We start from the raw sequence: 25,201 nt of genomic DNA, 5'->3' as shown, positions 1-25,201 counted from the left end.
TTTTCTCTCTACCAAATTTCAGTAAAAGAGCTTGTGTGAGGAAAAAGTTACCTGGTTTGCCTTCTSTTTGTCTGATAGCTCGGTGTTTTCAGGTTTTGCTAATGTACTCTTTAGTCCTCATCAATACAAGTTCAACTTTAAACCTTTTTGTTAAGTATTTGTTTTTTCTTGTTGTTTTTTAACTTCAGAACAGATGTTAGATTGTTAAAAATCTGAAAAGTTCAGATAAATATAAAACAAAGACACAAAACATTGAGATGTATCGACCTAAGTTCTGTCTCTTGCAGTGCTCTGCTGTTGAATTCAGTCATGTCGGCATTCCGAGCGGAGTTTATTGCTGCCAGGTCTATGGACTTCATTGGCATGATTAAAGAGTGTGATGAGTCTGGATTCCCCAAGGTAACTTTTGTGTGTGATTTATAGTATTCTTATTCATTCTCTGACTGACCACTTTACGTTCTTGGATATGGTTAGACAACTTGCACATTTGACTTACACATTGAGCTAGGTTGGACAGACACATCTTTATTTTCAATGTAAAATTTGTGATTAACTTGCAGCATCTTCTCTTTCGCTCATTGGGATTAAACTTGGCTTTGGCTGATCCTCCTGAAAATGATCGCCTTCAAATTTTAAATGAAGCCTGGAAGGTTATAACAAAATTGAAGAACCCTCAGGTGAGTTACTGGTGGTTCCATTTTCCTAGTAACTGATTTTCCGTTTAAGCCCAACTTGAAATCACTTGTTCAGTAAGCAGTACATTTGGTAGTTTATCTTTCCTAGACACAGGCAGTTGCCAAAAATATGATACCTAGTAATAACTCTATATAATCCTGTTTTCTGAGCTCTGCTTRCTTATATAGGCAATGTAGTTCTGAGGTTCATCATTATTGACCCATCTTTAAGTACACATGAATCTCATCTTGGGATATATTCTTAAGCATAATTTTTGGAAGTATGTTTTCTTAGCCTTTAAACTTTGATAATCACCAGACATGTTTATTTCTAGGATTATATCAACTGTGCTGAAGTGTGGGTGGAGTACACCTGCAGGCATTTCACCGTACGTGGAAATTACTTCATTTCGGGGAGTCGAGGAGGAAGGGAGCAGGTTTGCTGCTGCAAACTAAATTTTAATAATAGAAAAGCTAATAAACCATTTAAAACTGTGTAGACTTTCTTTTGTTTAAAAGAATTTATTTCCCTTTATGAAAGATGAATTGGAGGGAGAAAAGTTGTGGCTGTGAAGGAGGCTTTTTTCAACCCTGTGTCGTATCCTTATCTCTATTTAAATGGCAAATGTACCAGTTCAAAGGTTTACTGGACCTGTGGTTTAACTGTAACTCTGTAGCTAGCTAATGCTTGGATAGATGGGAATGAATTATCAAAATGGTTTTTAGTGATTTATGTGCTGATTTCTTTAATGTGTAAACTCACTTTCAATACACAGAAGCGAGAGGTCAATACTGTTTTGGCTGATGTTATCAAACACATGACGCCTGATCGAGCATTTGAAGATGCTTACCCACAGGTAAAGTGCATTTTCCTTAGATGAAATTAGTTCTAAAACATTGCTGGTGTATTTTACCACTTAACTATTATTTTTAAAGAGTACCTAGAATTTGGGAAGCTTTTTGGAACAGTGTAATGCTGCAATGTTTTGYGCTCTTATTCCCAGTAAATCAATTTTTCAATCTAGAAAAAAACTATATCAGAATGTTTTATATATCTAAAAGTAGCATTAGCTGTAAAGTTGGCAATGGTATTCTGCTGATGAAAACCAACTATTATGCCAGACTGTGTAAACAGGAGTAAAACATGAAATGTTTTGTCCAGTTCTTATCACTGGATGTCAAGTGACATATGGATTACTTGGAGAGATTTTAGAAAAATGAGTTCATGATTTCTTTGTAGGGTAGGAGGAGTCCCTACAAAAGAATAACAATCAAACTGTAGGCTTTGTTCTTGGTTTGGTTTGATTTTAGAGCTAGAGAGGGTGCAGGTTATAAATCAGAAATTTTCCTAACTGTAAAAAGTAAAGAACAACTAAAAGACTGGCTGGGGAGATCAGTGAATTGAGTATCTGAAGAGCATATTGGAAAAAAAATATTAGGAATAAAATACTTGAAGTTCTTCCTGCTTTGGGGAAAAGAAGTGGCAAAGATGAACACTTAAATGTCCTCCAGCCATTTTYTATGAAGAACTAGAGAAGAATAGTCTCTGATGTCAGTAGACTTAAAGATAAATCTGTGTCAAAAGAAATTCTAGTATTTTTTTCTTAATTTAACTTGTATTATAATCTTATTTTTTAATTTTATTTTTAGCTGCAGTCAATTATTCAGAAAGTCATTACTTATATCCATGACTTCTCTCTGCTTTTTTCAGTGGTAAGTGTTAATGTGTTTATTCAAGTTTCAAGTTTTTACTACTTYGGTAAGAACATTTGTGACTTGCAAATTTAGATTGTTTGCAGACGCACATGATGAGAGGACTTTTTGTCAAGTAGAAAAGTGCTAAAACATTTTGCCAGTGTTTTGTTGCTTGCTGTTTAAATATTCATTATTCTAATTCCACTTTTCTGTACGTTTTCCTTAAGCTATTAGATTTGCCAAGTTGTTTTTGTTGTTATGGTGTAATTGACAGTGAAAGATAAAGTATCATTTATTTCTGGATGTGTTCATCTAACTGCTGAGAGCTGTTTGTATGTTAGGATATATGCTTGTTATACTGTATTGTGGAACTTTAATGTTGAAACAAAGAGAAGATTTTGGAGTTCAGAGATTGCATGTGCATTGGAAGAGAGGAAGGAGGATGATGGGCTTCAAATTACTTAAAACCATGTGAAGAATAAAAAATTCAAATGTCTTGGACCTTCATAAATTGCCCTAGATAAATTGGGGCTTGTTCTCATTGTGTTTATTTGCTTTCAGGAGAAGTTCTTGCCATTTCTGGATATGTTCCAAAAAGAATGTGTGAGAGTGGAAGTTTGCAAGTGCATTATGGAAGCTTTCATTAAGTAAGTGGAAAATATTTCGATTAAATGCGCTTTGGAGGATCTGGGCAATCTAATAAAAGATTGTTAGGGAAGATAGATTGAGTTGGGTGTATAGTCCGCTTAGTTTGCCCACTCCAACTTTGGCTCATTTAGCTTGCTGCACCCCTTCCAAAGCTGAGTTCTGTGGCTGGGCAATAAATCTGCATACATTAAGATGATGTTTCTTAACAGGTGTTTGTTAGAATTCTAAGTTTATTAAGCTAGTTGTTTTGATTAATAATAATAACAATTTTATATATATACAGGACATATATTTACGTATGTTTGCATGTTGTATACACATGCACAAAACTTCTATGCATTCTTAATGTCTTACAGTGCTGCTCAGGAGTTATATTGTAAAAGGATATTAATTTGATCTTTTTTTTTTCCTTTGGACAGTGGAGTATTTTTCATCAATGTTTTTCAAAAATATCTTACAGGCACCAGCAGGAATCTACAAAGGATCCTGTTATACTCAATGCTCTTCTGCATATCTGCAAGACGATGCATGATTCTGTGAAGTAAGATCAACTTTGTTCTAACTAAACTGTATTGCTTATGCGAAGTGGGGCTGCTTGGCAGGTGGTTTCACACTTCTGGAACTGTTTTGTGGTGAATTAAGACATGAATCCAATYAGCAGTGAGGGAAGATCTGTACAGTGAAGTGGCAGCGTGTATTTTCTCGTTAATTACCGAATGATTTGAATACTGAAGCAACATTTTAAAAAGTAAATAGCAACAATTATGGAGCATTCTAGTGAAGCAGATAACTAAAGACATTTAAAAAACGCACCTTTTTAAGAAAGAAATCAACATCTTCTGAGTTGTGCTGAGAAATAATTTATTTATGARCTTTAAACAAGTATGTAGTCATTAAAACACAGATCTCCTTAGTCATTTATACCTTCCTGTGGTTATTCAGCCACTTCCAGTGAGTATGCAATTTTGAAGACACCTTGAAAATCTCTAGGAGCTTAAGCATGACCATTTTCTTAATTTTCATAGTGCTTTCATGTAGAGTGTCTTAGAGTACTGGCCAGATACTAATAAATCAAGCTTCAAATACTTCCAATTTTGCAATTTAGAAAACAGATTGTAGGTAACTTGCACAGATGATGGAGATATGTGTATGATAGCAAATTAAGGCATGGTTACCATGCTTGAAATCTTTCTCCTCTCCTCTTCTTTGTCCTTCCCAGCACTCTCATTTCATAATGTCTTGCAGGGTCAGTGTTCCGAGGGAGCTTGTAACTTTCTCAGCCTTGATATTCCACAACTACAAGATCTCTTTTTGAGTAGAAGTAATTTATTTGATATGTGGTTCTAATTAATACGAGTTTAAGTACTTGATTGTGGGTTAGATCATCTTTTTGGGCTATATATTGCACTAAAGGCCACTTAAACCTTTAAATAGAACAATGACTTGAAGCTAAAATAGCTTATTAAAAAAAAAAAAGATGTTTTATACTTGGTACTTCCTCTGACCTATTGCCAAAACAATTCTCGTGCTTTCCAACAAGCCTTGAAATCCCTTAAACCAGCAGTTCTTTCTAGCTGAGACAAGATTGTTTATATCACTTGCTTGATCCATTCTATTATCTTTTATTAGCGAATTGTCATAACTTCTAACTAAGGTAACTCCTGCTTCTATTTTTTGTATCGTGGTTCAAGGAAGACTCGGTTGACTGTGTAGGGCTCACTGAGCCCTGTAGCAGCTGCTGGCAGGTAGCCAGATTGTGACCAGTTCAAAGACTGTTCACAACTGAACTGGAAACCTATAATTGACCTAGAGATCCCATTACAAGTCTTCTGAGTCTCCTAAAGTCCATCAGTTGCCTCACTTGATTGGCAAAGCACTAACGAGCTAATTATGCTGACATTTTCTTTCCTCTTTACTGAATTTATATAATAAAACTATTGTCCTGTTCCCATCTGGTGTCTCAGATAGGAAAATGGTAACTGATACACTAGAGGTCAAACCCGGAGCCAAGTACATAATAGTAAAAGGATTAAATTGGATTAGTTAAGTGTAATTTAACTTTTTGTTTATCCGTTTTCAGTGAAGCAGATTTGACTTAATGGATTTTCATGTGATGTAAATTTGTTTCAAATCAGATTTGGACTTTTTCTGTAGAATATGAATCTGTAGTAATCTTGAAATAAACTTGCTCTCATACCACTTCTCTATTAAATGTAAGAGAAAAAAAAAAAGGCATCATAACAAGCTGATGTTAAGGCCAGTRTTAGAGTGCTGTGCCTGTGTTAGGCATTCAAAAAAAATGTTTCTAAAATATATTCACTATGATATTTACTTTAAAATTATTTTACAAGACTTTTTTTTTAATAGGATAAGTTTTTTTCTCTTTTAATCATAATTCATACAGATTTTCATTTTAAAAAAATGACTTCAGTCTTATTTTATATTGTTTACCATTATGAATATTAGTATATCTTCTTTCCTCTCATACCAAATCTGACTTTATTAAAAATCTAAAGCAATTCCTTTAGCAATTCTTTATTATCTTTTTAATTCAGGTTTTTCTTATGCTGCATTGTTGACTTGCAGGTACTCATATTAAAACTTCTGTGTTAAGATTATGAGGTTAATATGCTAGTGTACAATAAATGTTTATATGGTCATAATATTATATGAATTAGTTATTAGTTTTAAAGCTGAATAAATCGATGAAGATAGGTGGTATTCTAAAATTAATTTACTATGCCAATTTTCTGTTACAGTGCACTAACTCTTGAGGATGAGAAAAGAATGTTAGCAGCTTTGATAAATGGATTCATAARAATGGTGAGTGACAGTGTATGTGTCTGTTGGAGTGTACCTTATAATTGGGATTTTCATATGATCTCCATGAAAAAACAGGTGCCAAGGTGGACAGTGTGTTTCTGACTTGCTTAGGTATATTAAAAACCTCAGCAGATATATTTTAGTGAAATAAAATTAAAAAAAAGTCATACAGCTGTTAGTAATGTGGTGCAGTGTGTTAGAGTGCATGTATTGTTTATTTAAGCATATATATATTTTTAAGATGTCACGTAATTGTGAATTTAAAAGATAAACATTAATTAGTTGTGCCTGTGAAAAGAATGCACTGGAAAGAGCTACTATTCAGAACTGCATGAATGAAATTCCACTACTCATCTCTAAATGACACCAATACTGACATTAATAGTCACAAAATAAGATTTTTAGTGTTAATAGCCTCACAAAAAAAATGAATTGCTTGATTTTGAAATTAATTTTTAACCTTTACCTCCAATTTTATTGCAATAAAATCTTTTTCAGTTGTCCTTTGTTTTTGAGATGTCAGGTTGTTTTAGGAGATCTTCTCAAGCTTTTTTTCATCTCTAGCCAGATATTTTCAATGCTTGGCTCTTTATTCAGGTAGTCATAGCTGACAGGCTTTGTCTCTGCTTGTCATCGTCTTTGTTCTTTTTTGCAATGCTATGAATTTCTCTCTTGATGTATGCTTTCTCTTCAGCTATAATATTTAGCTATTTAAATGGCCTTTTTTTAATTGTATTTTCACTTTATTAAGCAATGCATGTAATACAATATTGTATAATTTCCTTCAGAAGGATTTCACACATTGAATAATATTTGATTGTTTTTAGTCTAAACTTTGGAAAAAGAAAACGAAAACATAGCAGCAAAATGCCTAGTTCAAATTTTTAAACCAAGACTGAATAAGATATGGAGGGAAAGCAGTTGTAACAATCATCTTTACAGACAGCCTTTCTGTGGAAAGTCTTACATTTTTTAGATAAGTTATCTTGAGACTAGGACTGAAAGAATCAGCAGTTATTTGCACAAATACAAGAACGGCTAAGGTCGTTGCCTCTATAATACGAAAAGTAATYCTTTGTTTTCTAGTGCAGTTCCTTTGTTCTTTCATTGTCTGGATTAAATGTAACTTTCATTTTCATTCAGAAAAAGCTTCTTTCAGATGTGACTTCAGAAATAAGAAATAAAGTGACCTTTGGTTTTATYAGAAAAGAATTCCACTTGAATACATAAATGTAGACTGCCTAGAGACTGGTTCTCATGCTAGGCTTTTGATTGACAGCTGAGACACTCCAGCTGACAGCACTTGATTTTAAATCTGGGAGGGTTAAAATAGGATATTCTCATRGAAAGGTTGTTTTGACTTTCTCTCCTTCTTTCCTGACAGAATACAAGGTTTCACCGTCTTACATCAACATACATATTTACTAAATTCAAGCAAAATACTGTTGCTGTTAATGTTGTGTCTATTTAGGAAATTTTTGATTTTATTTTCACCAACCAGAAACCACAGCAATGTGAATAGAGATTTTCTTGGTTGGTTTGTTCATCCTGAAGGCTAAATGTTGGAAAGCAGACAGTTAAAAAGGACAGATTCTCCAAGCATTAATTTTTTGGAAGGTGGTGTCAATTCTTACTGATTCATTTTGACTTTTGAATATCTGTGGTTTATCTGTATACATTTTTAAAGTATTTCTTCAAGTCAATTGTCTACAATGGTAAAACAAGTCTGTCTTTGTCTTCTATAGGTTTCATTTGGCCGTGACTTTGAACAACAGCTGAGTTTCTATGTTGAAGCCAGGTCAATGTTTTGCAATCTGGAGCCTGTTCTTGTCCAGCTCATTCATGTAAGTCGCTATTATCTGTGTTATCCTCAATACATATATATTATTTGCAGTTATCTTTTGTAAGAGGAAATGTGTTGGCAAACGTCCACCACAGCCCAGGTTATTGATCTATGTCGTAGTACATTTGAAGCCATTTTGTTAGATATTTTAAAAGTAGACTTTGGTCTCATCTCTCATTTTATCACTCCAGACAGGAATGCCTGCTTTCATGCAACAAAAAAACTAGTTGCATTGTGATTTGCAACAATATTTTCTTTTGAGGACTTGGTGAAGATGTTTTGTTTTTTAGGGAGTAGCATGGGGAGCAGGGCAGGGTACAGCATGGGTACATACAGATGGGTTATCTGAAATCATGGTACTGCAACAGGAAGGCAGTGCTGACAGCGCGTGGTTAAGAAGGGATGGGCTGGAGCCTTGAGTGAATCAGCAGCCTTACCCCGAAGCATCGTAAGAAGCACACCTGCTTTCAAGGAGCAATTCATCACTAAGATCCTCAAAGTGGAGAGAGAAAAAACAAATAGTATGTGAGGGCATATAGGATCGGGGACTCTTTTGGCTGTTTTTGTTATCTAAATGCATTTAATAAAACATGCAGCTTGATAATTGCATCTGACCTAGTAAACTTGCTCATTTTTCTTCATGGTTTGCTTTGTTTTTTTTTGTAGTCTGTGAACCAACTAGCGATGGAAACAAGAAAGGTGATGAAAGGAAATCATTCCAGAAAAACTGCTGCCTTTGTCAGGGTAGGTAGGTGTGAGTAATAGTTTCTGAGCCTGCCTTCAAACAGATAATGCAGTCTGTCACCACCTAAGCTTATAGTTTCTCCAAAAAAATTAAAAGTAACTAATGCTGAACTAATACTAATATAACTAAATAACTGAACTAAGTAACTAATATGCTGAAATCAATATCTGAAGTGCAAATGAGTTGTTTGACTTTAGTGGTCAGATGAACTTGAACTATGTAATAGATGTGCAAGTTTTATACCCCTTTTCTCATCTGAAACATAGTTAACTAAGATGTCTGCATCTTTATGTGTAGTAAGAGGAATTTGCATGTGCTACCTTTGCTGAATGGACACTTGTTGTTCATGGCTTAGGGTAGAGAACTCTGGGGTGATAGTGGCCAAGTTTTGTATGCCTGGGAGACGCTCGTAAATAAATATTATAATGTGTAGTATATTATAGTTACTGTGTAGATATTCTTAATAGTAATGGAATAATAGTGGCATTTTTTGGACTTCACATAACATCTGCTTTTATTGAAAATCTTTCTCTAATCTGGTTAACAGATTTAGAATCTTAATTAGAAAAGAAACAACTGAAATAAATTGCGTAGCTCAAGAGTTAAGAATTTTCTTCGATTTCTTTTCTTGCTGTAGGCTTGTGTTGCCTTCTGCTTCATTACCATTCCATCCCTGAGCGGTATCTTTGCACGTCTTAATCTTTATCTGCACTCGGGACAGGTTGCTCTGGCAAACCAGTGCCTTTCGCAAGGTAAGGCAGGATTGTTGCTTGCATGAAGGTTCTACTTCAAAGTATTTTCAGCAATGGGTAACAGTGTTTTTGAAATGTATAACAGTATTCATAATGTGATTAAAACATAGCCCCAATTCAGGCATTCTTTACAATGTGAACTCCTTATGCTAAAGCGACTCTTCAGGTCTAACATTAATCCTGTGCTGTAAATAGCTAGTCCAGGACCATTTGCCATGGTAGGTAGATTGTAGATGGCAGATTGTCTTAAGATGGTAGATTGTCTTAAGTTAAATAACTTTGAAGTTACAGATATTTTTTTTTTCCTGGAGAATTATCTAAGCACTATAATCACAAATAGCATGCTTATATTAACTGTGATGAAGGAACTCATTCATCTGCATAATAGTGCAGCTGACAGAGTCCTGCAAAGAATTGCACAGAATTGATAGCCATTTTCTGATGCTGTTGGCCCAGCAAAGCATGTGGGTGATAAATTCTCAAATAGGAAAAGCAGTCCACTGTATCAAAGAGTACGAGAGGGAATAATATCAGACATTTATAAAGAATAAAAACAATTTTCTATTTTAATCTGGATGACTGATAGAAGCAGTGCCTGAGTGCTGGTGTCCACCATCCCATTAGCTCAGTCTCAAGTAAATGGAAATTCTCAGAAATGGTGATCTACGGGGAAAAGATTTGGAGTGACTGGCAACAGTGTGGGCATTCAGTCTGTATCATAATTTAATATGATCTTTTTCCTATTCATATTTGAACTGGAAGACAGATACCTGTTCTAAAAGCCTTCAAACCTTTAATTGTCATAGTATCCTTTTCCTTTTTCAAGTATTGTAGTCTACTTTACTTTGTAATTCTAATACTAACTTCAAATGTTTGCCTTCCGAAGGTAAATTGCTTTTTCTTCATTTTTTGTTTTCACTGCTGCAGTGAAAGTAATAAATTGGATTACTCTGTGGAATCTTTTGTTTTGGGTATTAATTATTTGTTTTAACTTTGTGCTTATTCACGAGAAGATTAAAAATGTTCCTGTTGTGATGGTTTTAATCTATGATCGCTACATCCCACTGTGCTATGTGTAGTCTGCTTTTATTGACATTATATTTTATTGTTATTAAGGCTCCTGCAATGAGTATTTAAAGTTCAGGATGAGTTGTATGTATGAGAAGATCTATCTATCTGTAGATACATTTATTACTTTTTTTTTTTTTTAACAATTCTGAACTGCCTGAATTTGACAAGGTATGCAGGCCATTTTGAGATTTAGAATTTGTGCTCTTCCTGTTTATATTCTGTATCAGGCAATTCCTTTTATGGGGGTTGTTTGATGGCTCTCCTTGCAGGAGGCTCATGCTTATCTTGCCTTATAGTACTATGAGATTCTGCTGTCTCTGAATGCTTATSAGTATAGAAGGAAAGTTCTGCCTTGCCTTCCTTTGAAGGAAGACCAAGTGTGTTTAATCTGAAGTAAGAGCAGGTAAAGCTTTGTTTGCCTCGGGTCACAGAAAGTTCTTATATATGACACAGGAAAGTATTGGCACAGTGGTTGCAATTGTAGCTAGACTTTTTTTTTTTTTTAGACTCTCCCAAATTTCTTAAGTTAGATATTGGGAAAGATCATTCTTACAGGGGGTGGAGAGATARCAATTCAAATGAGTTTAATTTGCCAGATATTATATAGGCACAGAATATGGGAAAGGAAGAGCTTTGAGAGAGGAGATGCATCTGGACTGGAAATGATTCCCAGGGCAGATCTCAAGTCTTTCCAAGGACAGCGTAGGGAGCCCATCCTCTTGTGCCTGGAGACAGGACTGGGACGCATCACCTACTTGCTGCTGTTGTTTTGGACATGTGTGAGGGAAGGGCAAGTGGATCCTCTCATTCACTTATTTGGGATTTTTTTCCCCGGGTTTTGGTGTTGCCCAAGCTCTGCATTCACCAGAATGTTCCAGCTGCACAAGCAAGCTGCCATAGGATGCTGATTAAGACTTTTTAGTACAAGATGACTCTTAACATTTCTTTGTTTTCAATCCTGGTGCCGCACATATAACAAAACAGAGGGATTTAGAGTAAAGCTGACTCTTGTGTTCGAGTGAAGAGTCTGCAAAATCAGTTGTTGTGTAATTAGTGTTGTTTGCAGTAGATAAACTATGAGATAACACAAAATTTGACTTTTTTCCCTGTTATGCTATTTTAATTCATCAATTTACTTCATGCTTTGTATCAGTCTTTGTTGCTGCTGTGTAGCAGTGCATCTTTTGTTGGAAACCAGATACAAGTATTCTCTCTTTAATATTCAACTTTTGAGGACTCTAAGCTGTGCTTTTCAGAATAACCATTATGATTCAATAACTTTTCTAAGCTGCTCTTCCATTATTTATGTGATTGCCCTCCCACGGCCCAGGGCCCCARCCATTGTTCACATTTTCAGTGTGAGACTGTGAAGGGCACAGCAGGGTTTCCCATGTGAGCCCCATGYGCCCACTGAACAACTCATAGGCATCCTCCTTCCAAAGCCTTTTAAGGTAGCAAGTGTGTGCAAAATATTGAGAACTTAATCTTTAAAATGTGTATTTATTAACCACTCTCCCTTGAATTTAGACCTGCAGACTATGGAGACAAATATTTGGTCTACCTCAACTCAACTTTTGTTGAAATGAAACCTATCCTGTTTCCTTCATGTGCAAATCACTGAAATACTTCCGTAACCCACTTTATCGTGGATTGTTATTGTATGTCTGTTTCCCCTGCCTGCCCTCCTTTTAGAAAAAAAATTATTTTGGGCGCACTTGTATTTGCATGAGTAATTTAGCATATGCTGAGCAGTTGTGAACAGTGACACCACTTGTTATGAACTGTATGAATGATCTTTGCATGTTTTGATTTCCTGTAGTGAGATAAYGTGTCTTTGAAAAGTAAGTCTTAGTTACTTTTAACACAACTAAGTCTGGATCTCAAGAGCAGGGGATGCRTTTCCAGTTTATAATGAGAAACACTGCTACATTCATAACCACATACTTAAACCCAGCCAGCTAAATGATGCCAAATAGCTGCTGATCCACTAAAACCAATGCAGCATGAAGTGCAATTTTCAGTGTGCAATTAATGATACCATTTGACTAGGAAGTGAAGTCTTGCCTTGTGTGCAACCTTTATTTCATGCTGATTGGGGTTAGCTTCATCAATTTAAAATTAGGAAGAGAATTAGGACTGAAAGGTAACRTACCTCATCTGATAGCTTAGGTAGTAGTGGGGCATATGTGTGTGCATGCAGTAGCTCTTTGAATATTCCAACTGTTCCTTTTGGCCATTTAATTATTGTTTTATAATTATTTTTAGTTCTTTTTTTTCAGTGAGTTTTCCCTTAACTATTTAACTAAATTGTTGAAATTGTTGATGTATTTAATTTGGAGAAGGAATAAAACTTTCTACTGGGATAGATAAGGGGATCTGAGAAGACTGTTCTGTTGTAAAGAGGAGGTCTAGGTCATAAGAATAAATAATTTGCTGAGCCAAAGCTTGCAGTGAGAGACCATCAAGAGCTAGAGCCATAGSTAATCTGCCTAGAGCTGCCTTTGTGCTTTGCCTCCCCCTCATGCCAGGGTGCAGCCCTGGCTGTTTGTCTGGGGCTGGGTCAAACTGTTCCTCTTTCAGCCACCAAGTTAGAGCCCTGCGGCCTCATCGCTCGTTAAAGCTTCTACAGGGCGCCTTGTTGAGCTCCACTTCTGGTTTGTGCCTTGAAGGTCTCTCACCCAAATACTCTAGTGTTGCAATTGGCATTTTTGTTGGAATAGGTATGTCTTAATACAAGGAAATTGAGTCAGAAACATGAATCTGTAGGCTCGTGTAAAGGGCATCTTGAACTGATCTAGCGAGCACCTGTTAGTGTTCAGATAATTTTGATACAGGACAGTGAAGAATCTGAAATGATTCAGCTCGTTGCATGATTTGGAGATGGAGCTTTAACAACCATTTGCAGTTTTTTTTTTAAACCCAATGTTTTCTGAAATTCAGTCTATAATTTTGGCAGGTGTGAGTTTTCAGYGTGTGTTTCTTCATGTTTCCTCTCAGTTGTGCCAGCTACAACTGCACAGTGAACAGAGTGGCTTGAAATTACAAACAAACTACTCCACAAAAGAAACTGTTTTTTATCTGGATCAGTTTTCCAGTTTAATTTTTTGATGAGAGAGATATTTTAAGTTGCCATTACTGCCATAAAGAATGTTTTGAAAACTGCTTCCTTAGCTGCACAAATACTGGAGAGTAGTTCCTGTTGTGCATTTAGTATGCAATATTTCTACATATAAGGTCACATGAAAATGTCTCAAAAACCCAGCAGTCTCTAAACTGTTAAGTCTTACAATTTGATATTACCAGAGTACTGGTAGGTAGAGACATTGAGGTGAATTGCTGCAAAACATGTTGATCCCGTGGCAGCTTCTGAGGTCCAGCATCAGCAAAAGTTCTTCCTGCAGAATACTGTCTGTTCTTTGCCTCTGGCTTCCAGGTGAGGATTTAAATAAAAGGAATCCTTAATTAAGCTTCAAAAACATAGATGAGCTTTGTTTTGAAAGCATAGCTTGTATTTCTTGTTAAAAGCCACCTCAGGAAGCAGGATCTAGGATTTTACAGTGATTGTAGGAGCTCTTCCCCCAACTGAATCACTAAACGCTGCTGTACAGCGGCAATGCTGCAAACACAGAATAATAAATTGTCATCAGTCACACTATCTGTCATAGGGATTACTTAATTTAGATTCAATGCATGCTCCATCTTGTCACTCTTCTGGATTTTCAAACAGATAATATTTTAATTTCACAATTTTCCTCCTTGTGCAAATGCTGCTTTGCCTGTCAGAGACAGCATGACTTCAATTGGTGGTCACAGTGTTCAGCAGGTAGATGGAGATGAAACAACTTTCTGGCAATGTGTGTTGAGTGACRTTTTTCATCTTTAAGGCTGTGAAATCCTTGTTTCGCTTCAGAAATAACATGCTGAGTGAATAATGTAATGCAGAGGATTATATGAGGCTAATTTCACCAAAATATTGTCAAAATTAAAAAAAAAAAAAAATCATCCCCCCCAAACAGCCAACACTGATCTTTAACAAATACAGATTTTAATTCTGAAGCATATATAATGCTTAGTGTAGTTTGAAATACTTTTCCTTAATAGATTGCAAAATGATTTTTTCTCTGTTGCAGAGAACATGGTTTTTCTTTTATGTTCTTATAAATGTGCTGGGCTTTTGTTACACTGTGGACAATGTGTGGTATGCAGTATTTTAAGTAAAATTTTTAGATCATATTGTTTTTGTCTGTTTTTGTCTGTTTTCTCAGTACTGTTAGATTTCATTTTTATTATTAAGATTGCTTTCTAATCCAGAARTATTTATAGATGTGAGGAATATAAACAGAGAGCTGATGAGATATAGAATTTAAAGAAATAAGGTGACCGCTATTTGAGCGTTACCAGTTCTTGGTTCATTATCTTCCTGCTGCTGAAGAAATGTTGGAGCTGGTAAATTCCTGACAAAATTGAGTTAATTTGGTCTTATCTAACTGGGAAACTGTCCATTGTGTAACACCTTTCTTTAGTCTTTTTTAGTCCTTATAAGATAGCAAGATGAAAACTGTATTCCAGATATAGATGCACAACTGCTATATAAGTGCTGTAGTGATGCTTTATTTTTCCATTACTGTCCTGATGATTCCTAGCATTGCTTGCCTTTCTGACAGCTGTTGAGGACGCAGTTTTCAGGAAACCATCCGCAATGACTCCAGRATCTTTCATAAGTGTAAATAGCTTATCTGGAACTTCTCTGTCTGTAGTTACAGTAAGGATTAGTTCTTTCCCCACATGCCTTGCTACTATTAGAATTCATCTGCTGCTTCATTGCTTAGAAGGTCCCTTTGCAGGCGGGTTCCAGAATACTCTGCGAACCTCGTCGTCTCCCTATTCACTGTTATGCCCAGGTCATTTTAAGAATGTTTTCCACTTATCTTTAAGGAACCTACCAGCAGTTCCATTCCACTGTGAAAACTGTCTTTTTAATATTCTMCCCTCTTCCTCTGTTTTAATAGGTTAGGAATCCTTAAGGGGGGCTTGCCTTATCTTTTGTTGGCTTAGCTCTTTAAGAGCTTTTTATATGAGGGATATTAAAAGCTTCTCTCTTAATTTTTAAAGCTTTTTTTTTTTTTTTTCTTTGTAAAAACTATTTATATTGTCTGGATCTTTTTTAACCACAAACTCACTAGTTATTTGGAAAGCTTTATAGATTTCTGAGTTACAATTTCTCAGTGCAAAACCCATTTTGACTCTGAAGTGATGTGTATCATTTTTCAGTCTGCTTTGGGGTTTTGTTTATGTTTTCTATCACATTATTTCCTTGTCTTATTTCCTTTTCGTTACTTAAGATAATTGTTTGCAACTTCTGGATTAGAAGTGATGTTTAGAGAGCTTTCAGATTCATAGTKTGCAGTAGATTAATAGCTCAAGGGAAGAATGTTTTTGGTAGACGTGGCAGAGCTCTCAGCATTACCTCATCAGTGTTGAGAGAAAGAGTTCCAAGTGTTTGCAGTGCTTCATCATCAAATGAGTAATGTGTTAATTTATAAAAAGCACACTTGGTTGTCATTAGTTTCTTTGTGTTGGAGTGCAAATTCTCAAAGATTTGATTCCATGTCCAACAGATGTTGGAAATCTAATGAAGYATTAGGATGAGCTCGGCAGGCTTGTAGGACACAAAGGTGATCTGGAATGCAGAAGACTGCAGATGGTCCCTGCTGTTATTCTTTGGGTGGATTTAGCCTCGTGTAATTGCATGTGATTAAATAGTTTGTGTAGGTATATGAAGCTTCTTACTCCCTCCTGCTCTCCAGAGATATCTGCAGGAGCAGAATTTCTCCCTGTCTTTGCTTGCCTGAAATCTTATAGACCATAGACCATCACAGGTGCTGTCAATACAACTGTAAAATAAATGTTTCTATACAAACTTTAATTTTTTGCAAACTTTAATTTTTTAACTTGAATGCAAGAACATCTCCATAGACCTGTGTATCCATATTTCATATATATATGTGTGTGTGTGTGGGGGGGGGGTATGTATATAGGCATTAATGTGTGTGTATGTATGTACCAGTGAATTCTGACATAAGAAAACACCTACATGCTGATTGCATTTGTTTTTCTGCTGCAGAATGTTAGTGGAAGTGCTGACTTGGATAAGCCTATTGGTTTTCCTAGCCTGAAGGTCAGCGTGGAGGCTCACGGGGAAAGATTTATAGGATTGTGGTCAAGCAAACTGAAGGAGCTGCTGTAGGATGAGTTTAGTGAAGCATGGAGTCTGTCRTGCTCGGTGCACTGCACAAGACATTAACAGCATCTGGGAAATCTTTATCATGATGATTTGTTGTAATGAGCAGGCTGCTCTCTCCTTATCTAGCTTAACAGCAACTCCCCTTGGAAGCAGAATCCCACTCTTGGTGAATCCAGGGAAAAGCATCTTTCACCAGAAAAAGGCCCTTTTGATCTTTCTCTCTCTCTCTTTATTTATTTATTTATTTTTTATTTTGCGTGTGTGTGTGGTTTTTTTGTTTGTTTGTTTTGTTTTAATCGGGAATGTGCATCATTGTTATGCTTTAAGAGGGCTCTTTACTAGACACTTTATGAAAACCAGGAAAGGCCAGTGCATCTCTTCTATCTTGAAGCATAAATACAGTAATAACTTGATAAATTGACTTTAAAAGATAGAAGAGGAAAAGTATAGTTACGTAACCATATAATTATTGAGATTCAGAATTGAATACTGATACTTATTCTTAAGAAAATASTCCGTACTCCCATAAGTATCTATTTAGTGAAGTCTTTCTCCAGACTCACAAACTCAGATGCCTTCTCTGCTGTCCTCCTTCAAAAGAATAAGGTGAAGTGTTTTTAGGGACTGTTGAGTTTCCAAAGACTGTAACAAAACCTTTGCATTAATGTGATTTTACTCTGTTTTTGCTGCTTATGAAGCATATATACCCAGGATGAAGTTCTGGAGAGCATTGGGGAGGACAGCGGCCGTTAGGGACGGTGCCCCCATGCTGGGGGGCTGCGTGGGAGCCGGGGGGCAGGCAGCCACGGTGCAGCATGCGGCGCTCCCCACGGCAGGACTCGCTCCCCACGGCACTCCTGGCCGGGCTCCCGCTGTTCCCAGCGCAGCTGCTGAGGGGCTCGTGTCCCCGAGGGGCTCAGCCACCCCATGGGAGGGCAGCTCGCCGTGCTCGGCCATGGCAGGAGATTAAGAAGGGTAAATTGGATCGAACGGTACCTGTAGTGAAGGCGAGAGGTTTTGTTTTCATGTTCATGTTTTCAGGAGAATGTCTGGGACTGATGTCTTTGGGGRTTAATTAATTAATCAGGTAGGTAATTAAGATGAAGTAGTCTGCAGTTCTTCTGCTTCGCTRTGAAGGTTAATTGCTGTAGAGATCATTCCTGCACCAATACAAAATAACTTCAGGAGGCAGGAGTGTTCCCTGCCTCRGACAGGGATACTTTGATATGTGGACTATTTTCTAGGACACATTTTTTCATTTGTCTGGTCTCATGTTTTGATTGTACGGTGATGTGGGGCATGTGCATTTTTTTTTCCTACTGAAACAACTGTGGAAGTGAAAGCAATTCATTTACTTGTGCTAGAATGAACATCTGCTGCTGCTTTCCTTCCTTCAATAAAGCTCTGAGAAAGATTACATATCTGCCTTGGGGCTGGCTGTTTAAACTAATATGTTGTTTGAACTAAATAAAAAAAAGTATTATTTCCCAGCAAAATAAATTTGCAGTATAAAAGGAAATAGAAGATTTGAGTGCAGAAGTGTGCTTTCTAGGCATGGAAAAGTTCAGGAGGTCTCAAATGCTTGTATACTGAAAAGAAACAAGAGTCAGAAGAATTACAGTTTTTCCAAAGCACATGTTTCATTGGTATTTCTCATAAGCTTAAATTAGATATCAGCTTGTCCTATATTTAGCAAATTTGCGTGGAGTCTCATGTGCTCAAATGAATATTTCCATAGCAAGCCGTGCTTCTGGAAATGACCTTGTCATTGGTATCCCCATCCCTACCTAACACAGCTTGTCCTTCACTGGGAATTTTTGTCTGTTTGTTGTCTGTTATTTGACTCCTTACCCTCAGTCTCTATTCTCATAAAGGTGAATGTAGTATTAATGCTAAAAGATGCTCTGAAATATAAACAAATGAAATGGGATATAGAAATCTAGTTATTTTGAGAAGTACCCAAAAGTGCAAAAGAATATTCCTATCAGTAGTTTGTGTTTTGCCATATAGGAAGTCTTCTAGAGCAAAGGGAAAATATTAGGGTTTTAATTGTGAATATTAACTTCATCAGCTGATAAGTAGATATTCTAATGTTATTTTTTGTAGGATTAGAGGCATAATAAAGAATTATGAAAAATCTCATAATAGCTATTTTGCCAGGGTCATAAATGCATGCGTTCATTTTCTGTGACTGACTTGAATTGAACTCTAAACAATGACTAGGTCATAGTCATGATTGCCTTAGAAATCAGGGTGATAATACAGCAACTATATTTTATTTTGTAGCTGATGCTTTCTTCAAAGCTGCAGTGAGCCTTGTTCCCGAAGTGCCAAAAATGATCAATATAGATGGAAAGATGCGACCTTCTGATTCATTCCTCCTGGAATTTCTCTGTAATTTTTTTTCCACATTATTAGTGGTTCCGGTAAGTTGTGTATGTGATTAGCACACAGGGTAGCATATATTTGTTATGTTATATTTATGTATATTTTTTTCTAGTTTTAGAGTAGACCTGCTTTAATTTGAACTTGTGCTTTCCCATATTCCTGCTGGTTTGCATCTGATGATGGTAATACTTGTTATCATACAGTGAGGTAAAGATGCCAGAGTTCCTTGAGCATTACTCAGTTTGGGGAGTGCTGCTCACAATTTCAGCAAAGGAACCTGTGCAGCGAAACTAAAAGCCTGTTAGCAGGTAGCCTTTCCTGAATCAAACCCTCTGTGTCATAGTCAGCAAAAGCTGCCTTACCTGAAGTACGAAGACCCCAGCATCGGTAGCAGAGCAGTCCCATTAGTGGTTACAGATTGTGCAGCAAGTCAGTGACAGATTAGGGACCTGAGCTGCAATCCTTTTGGCTCTAGGCTTAACTCTCTCTGAAACACCTATTTTGCCTGTCAYGAGTGAAATAAAATATTATGCTGACAACATCATCTTGAAGAGGATATTGCAGTCAAGTTGCAGTCGATCAGCTAAATGCAAGCAGCTGCCCTCATGCAGGCTCTTAGCCCCTAGAGCTACAAGGTAGTGCTTTCCTACACTGTGATTTTTACATTATAGTTGATCCAGTGTAATTGAGGGCTATACTGAAGGGAGTTTATCCTGCCTCTGCCAATGAGCTGATGAATGGAAACCAGTTGTGATTTTTTGGGAGTGGGAGATGCAGTGGTTGAGTTTTCCATCAGGAGAATGAACCAACTTGCTCAGTGGCTGCAAATTCCCAAGCTGCAGTGGCAAGAGAGGCAGCAGAGACAGAGCAGAAGAATTTGCAAGGAAATACCAGCATGCAGAGATCAGCGTCCTTTAGTTCTTTCTCCCATTTTACAAGAGAATAGAAAGGAAACTTCTGCAGTAAACTGCAGTAAACTGTGATTTGTCTTAATAAATGTTGGCATCACTGCACCAACTGCCAGCTTGAAATGAACCAAGTTCAGTATTAAAACCACTTGCAAAAACCCATGGCTTATGTAAAGCAAATGCCTTTATAATTATATTCCTTTCATATCAAAAGATTGTTGATTGTCTGTAACTTTGACTTCCCAGTGTAGGAGTTCTTCTGAAACTCATAATTATATGAGTAATATACTTGTTTCTGCAGCTTACAGAAATTATTTGAATAAAAGAAAAAATCTATATAGTGTAATTTTAGAGGCTTAGCTCTTAAGAAGCTGACTTCTTATTAGTAATACCAAATTGCTTTTGAATTACTCCCCCTCTGACTAGAAAACAAAGCATTTCAGGGTTTGTCTGCTGAGGCTGTCTAGATCAAGTTTGTGATTACGGGTCAAATAGATGTTTTAGGAGGAAACTATAACATGTTTTTAAAAGAGTTACTGGAAGCATGCCTCAGTAAAGTGGATGCCAGCTTTAATTATATTGTAGCATTTGCTGTTACAGAACTGGTATTGTGACTGAAAAAAAAAAAAATCATACAAACCCTAGTAATGCTGGTTTTATTTCTCCTGACCCATTTTCTGTAGGACCATCCAGAACAAGGAGTGTTGTTTCTTGTGCGAGGACTACTAAATGTGATCCAGGATTATACTTGGGAGGATAACAGTGATGACAAAATCCGGATTTATACCAATGTTTTGCATCTGCTGTCTGCAATGACTCAGGAAACATATATCTACCATGTAGATAAAGGTAATACGTAGGGATGATCCTGTGTACCACTGTGCCATTCGTAGAAATGCATCCCAGTGGACGGTAGGTAGTGAAAATTGCTCAATGGATTATTTTCCTCTCCAGGTCTGTGTATTTTAAGTAGTTAAAATGAAGTTTACTTGGGAAAAGTAAACTTATGTATGTATCTTATGTTCTRTTGTTTACTTACACTTAAATTTCTGATTTTTTGTATTGTAACTTTCTTCTTAGAAAAGGCATTGTTAAAGTGGATGTGCATGAGTGGTGCTTAAATACAAAGCAAACCCTTCAAACATTAAGAATAAGGGTCAGTAAGTGTGGCCAAATCACAATCAGATGTGTAATTTTAGCCAGACCTAAACTTGAATTCTCTCTGCAGTTGATTCCAATGATGCGCTGTATGGTGGAGACTCCAAGTTTCTGGCTGAAATCAATAAACTCTGTGAAACAGTGATAGCACAGATCCTGGATCATCTCAAAACCCTTGGGAAAGAGGAGGTATGTCCTTGTTCACTGCAGAAGTAAAATGACTTCAGAGTTAAATAAGTGGACCTTCTTCTCACCAGGTATGGGCCTTTCAGAAAGTTCTAGGAACTTCATGAGAGGGAATTAGGTAGTTTTATTTGCTTGCAAAAATGAAGCCTGTCATAGTCTGGGCTTTGAAAGACCTAATGATGTGAAAGAGATCGTTTACATTTATAATGTATTTTGAAGGTACGAGCTGAAGCTAATTGCGGAGGTGCATGCTGTACACGATGGGTCTCTGCATCGGGGGCATTACATAGTATCAATGCTGAAGGTGCAGCAGAGGTTTTGCTGCAGAGCAGAATGGATATTGCAGAGCAGCCAGGTTAGAGCTGGCTTTAAATCAACCAGCCTGAGTCTTAGTGCAGTCTGGCCTTGGAAGCATAAAGCTCAGTGTGGGATCATTTCTTTCTTTTGAAAGTCTTTCTGCCTATAATGAGCTCCATGGTGCCCTTGCCAGACTGCAGTTCTTGTCCTAAGCTAGAGAAAGCGAAGAAAGTCACTCCTTAGAGGCCTGGAACAGGCTGCTCAGAGAGGTTGTGGAGTCTCCTCTGGAGATCTTTAAAACCCACTTGGACGCAGCCCTGTGCCACCTGCTCTAGGTGACCTTGTGTGGGCGGGGGGTTGGACTACATGATCTCTAGAGGTCCCTTCCAACCTTAAGCATTCTATGATTCTGTGATCGGCTGCTTGGAGGAGCCTATAATTTTTTCCACTACAGAGTATACTAAGTGAGTATACTAAGTATACTACAYGTTTCGGGACCACCATGCAAAGTTTAGCTTTCTGTCTGCTTTTGCTCTCCTCCTTAAGCTATTGTAGAGTTTCAGGATGAGTAAATTCTCTGCTGAAGTGTCTCCGCTTCAGTGTGTGCATCGCCACTGTGAAAGACAGTTCTTTTTCAGGACAGTAGCAGCAGAAAACCAAACCCTGCCCAAGCAAATGTTATCCAGAGATCTTTAACATAGCTTGGCAGGTCTTTGGGTTACATGTTAATTTTTTTTGTACCTAACTCTTAGGTTGAGTACGTGGGTGAAATGSAGCGTGTAGGGCTTGAAATCTGCAATTTCTAAAAGGTTTTTTTTTTCTCCTTACTACTAATAAAATATGTTGTATTATTTAATTGAGGCAAGTACATAGAAAACTTGTTTTAAAGCTAAGTGACGTGCAGCTAGATCCTTGTCCTTTCTTTGTCACTCTGAGTTTTGGTTTTACTGCTCTGTTCATCCACATGTATATATGAGGTGTATTTATTTGGCTTTGTTCTGTRAAAGTCTGTGAGAGATTACACAGTGCTGTGCAAGAACAAAGACTGGTTAAGGAAGCTGTTGTTGCTAAGGAAATAAAGTGATAGGAATGTTGTTGAAATTGCATCCATTCATGCTAAAGTAAAGCCTAGCATAAAATCATCGTGGTATTTGGATTGCCTTTGGTGTTGGCAGCCTTTTATTATTTGTCTACTTGGCTACTCATTTACATGAACAAGCCTCGGATGATGCTGGGTTATTTGGTTCATTTCCTTTAAAAGCAATAAGGGGAAAAAAATATATATTTTCTCATAATAAAACACTTTCCTCAGAATTGTAGTTTGGAAGTGAATAACGCATCTTAGGTTAACACAGTGTCATCTTTTAGCGTTATTAAAGAATGCTTCGTTGGTGAGATGCTAGAAATTTTAACTTCTGGACGGCTCTATAAAGTTCAAGCTGTTTCTGATCCTGAGAGTTTGTGTCAGGGGTTCATTCTTCTGCCTTTGGGTGAGTGGAAGACTGATCTAACACTGCAGGTTTCTTAGGAATGCAAATCTGTGCTGCTTGCTGCTGGTGCTGGGTGTGCTGAGGGCCACGTCAGGATGGCGGTCGTTCCSTGCTCCGCAAGCACCTGCCTTAGAGCAGGCGTTGGGCCCGGCGCGGCCGGCGACGCGCTCCCAGGCGGAGCTGTGGTCAGCGCCGGTCGCCTCCGCTCCTCCTCCGAGCTGCAGGGTCCTCCCCGGCAGCCTGTCTACGGTGCCGCTGTCTCTGTCTGCTCTTCCAGCAGAAGTCTTAAGTACCCCTATGTCATAGATGTCTGGCAGAATTCACTGAAAGGCAGGAGTAAATATTTGGATCACTGGCCAGAATTTWAAAAAGTAGAGAGTACACAGTCCACAATACAGCAGTCTGTTTTCCTGTATTATGCTGTATGAAGCTACTAWGTTTTGCTCTTTCATGGAGAGGTTAGGACACAAGGTATGTAATGTATAGTCCCATATCATGCACAACCCTCTAGTTTGTACTGTATTTCAATGCCATCAGTGTTATTCCAAAGGTTATTCGCAGCGTGTTTTCCATAAAGCAGGTGATTCTTCTTGGCGTGGGAATCGTTAGTGCCGTGGTGTACGTGGCTGCCAACYGGTTGGAGTGTCCCGCTCTCCGTGCTGCCTGCAAAGACATCGTGTGCGCCATGGTGGCACCCGCATCGCCGTCCCCCCAACCCGGTCTCGCTTGGGTTGCACAACAAGTGCTGTCCATCCGTGTGCAAAGTCCTGTCCAGCCCCTTCTGTTAATTTTTAGACATAGTGGGATTTGCTGCGTACCTGAGCTGCTCTCTCTCCCCTTTGCACTGTGTAACAGATGGCTGCCCAGAGAGGTTCTGAAGTCTCCTTCCTCCGAGATCCTGGGGAGCCATCTGGACACAGTCCTGTGCTCTAGGTGGCCCTGCTTGAGCAGGAGGCTGGACTAGGTGGTCTGCAGAGGTCCCTTCCAACCTCAGCCGTTCTCTGATTCTGCGATCAGAGCCCCTGGTCCTGTCTGTGACTGTTGAACCTTCCCCAGCACCCTGAGAGTTAGTATTGCATCCTAGTCTTGCAGTTTTCTTTAATGTGTTTCTAGGTCCTCTTTGAAGCATGGCCCTTTTTGAAGCACATATGTTTCAGAACTGTTGAAATAGGATCCATATTTTAAAAAATTGATTGTGTATTTGCATAAATATTGCYTGGAAAGCCTGGAAAACTTGCTAGTGATACTCAGACTCCCATGTACTGCTGGTTTGCATTCTGCTCTGTAATATAACTGTCCCACTTCTTACGGCAAATCTTCAAACAACTTCAGGCATTTGATGTTTGGAAGGGGGGGCGAGGAAAGATATTTTGCTAATCCAGGTTGCGYGGTGATGGGGCAGGAGGGGAGACTATGCCCCTTGTGAACAGCATGACAAAACAGGGGCTAGTAGGCCATGCACTGTATATATTTTCCCCTAAGGGTGATGGTCCTACAAGAGGAATACTAAGTACTGACAGATACCTTTTCCATTGTTTGTCTTTGAGAAGCATTTCYGCTCTTCATGCGTTTCTGCTCTTCATGTTACTGTTGCTGGGCTTGGCTGTWTTTATCTGGTAGGGAATACAGTTCACCCCTGGATAAAGGGGGAAAATAATGGTTGTAGTTTCAGCCTGTGAACAGGTTTTGGAGCCACTGGATGAGAACTGCTAGAACGTCTAACTCTTGCAGGAAGCCGTTTCACCTTGCAAGTCCCGTGTAATGAGTTTAGCACTTAGTGAGCTTTTCTTGGCATCCTAAGCACCCCTGGGCACCACATTGGGTGCGTGCACAGCAGCGTCACAGCTCGCGTGCACGAACCAGCATGTGATGCGTCCTCTTCTCTGGCTCGCCAGCTTCTTCATGACAGCTCTTTCTCTTGGTGCATATTTATCTGGAGACTGACGGTCTGGTTTGTGCCATTTCTTTGATTAATAGCATCTGACCTCTCCTCTRCTGGCACTGGAAAGCGGAACTGATTTACTTCCCATCCCGTAGGGAAAGGGCAGAGGCTTGGACTGTGTCTGTGCGTGTTGGAGGAGCGCGGTGCTCGCTGCACCTCCTCCCCTGCCGCCTTCCCGCTCTCCTGAGCTGCCTCCCCGAGTGCTGCGTGTTGGCTGCAGCAAGCGTTGAGTTGAAAGGGCTGCGGTGCTAAATCCCTCAGTGAGGGAGGGGAGCTGCCACTCTGCAGCTCTAACGATGGAGCTCTGCTCTCGGCAGCAATGTTTCCTGAGTAAAAC

The 25,201-nt window shown here is 38.2% G+C and overlaps 1 protein-coding gene across 1 annotated transcript in view; it reads left to right on the top strand.

Moving 5' to 3' along the window:
* Positions 1-25,201, top strand: part of VPS35L (VPS35 endosomal protein sorting factor like) — a 44,278-nt gene that overhangs the window by 16,705 nt on the left and 2,372 nt on the right. Inside the window, exons 16-29 of the mRNA XM_026054245.1 lie at positions 288-399; positions 561-677; positions 1,010-1,063; positions 1,451-1,531; positions 2,325-2,387; positions 2,931-3,016; positions 3,478-3,558; positions 5,777-5,840; positions 7,586-7,684; positions 8,350-8,427; positions 9,066-9,180; positions 18,782-18,921; positions 20,475-20,640; positions 21,020-21,138. Coding sequence (XP_025910030.1) covers positions 288-399; positions 561-677; positions 1,010-1,063; positions 1,451-1,531; positions 2,325-2,387; positions 2,931-3,016; positions 3,478-3,558; positions 5,777-5,840; positions 7,586-7,684; positions 8,350-8,427; positions 9,066-9,180; positions 18,782-18,921; positions 20,475-20,640; positions 21,020-21,138 — 1,375 coding nt within the window. The remainder of the gene's footprint in view (positions 1-287; positions 400-560; positions 678-1,009; positions 1,064-1,450; positions 1,532-2,324; positions 2,388-2,930; positions 3,017-3,477; positions 3,559-5,776; positions 5,841-7,585; positions 7,685-8,349; positions 8,428-9,065; positions 9,181-18,781; positions 18,922-20,474; positions 20,641-21,019; positions 21,139-25,201) is intronic.

The sequence above is a fragment of the Nothoprocta perdicaria genome, unplaced genomic scaffold (assembly GCF_003342845.1).
Source record: "Nothoprocta perdicaria isolate Ctin4 unplaced genomic scaffold, notPer1 scaffold_12, whole genome shotgun sequence".
Classification (NCBI taxonomy): Eukaryota; Metazoa; Chordata; class Aves; order Tinamiformes; family Tinamidae; genus Nothoprocta; species Nothoprocta perdicaria.
The sequence above is the reverse complement of the archived record's forward strand: the minus strand, read 5'-3'. Positions and strand labels throughout refer to the sequence as shown.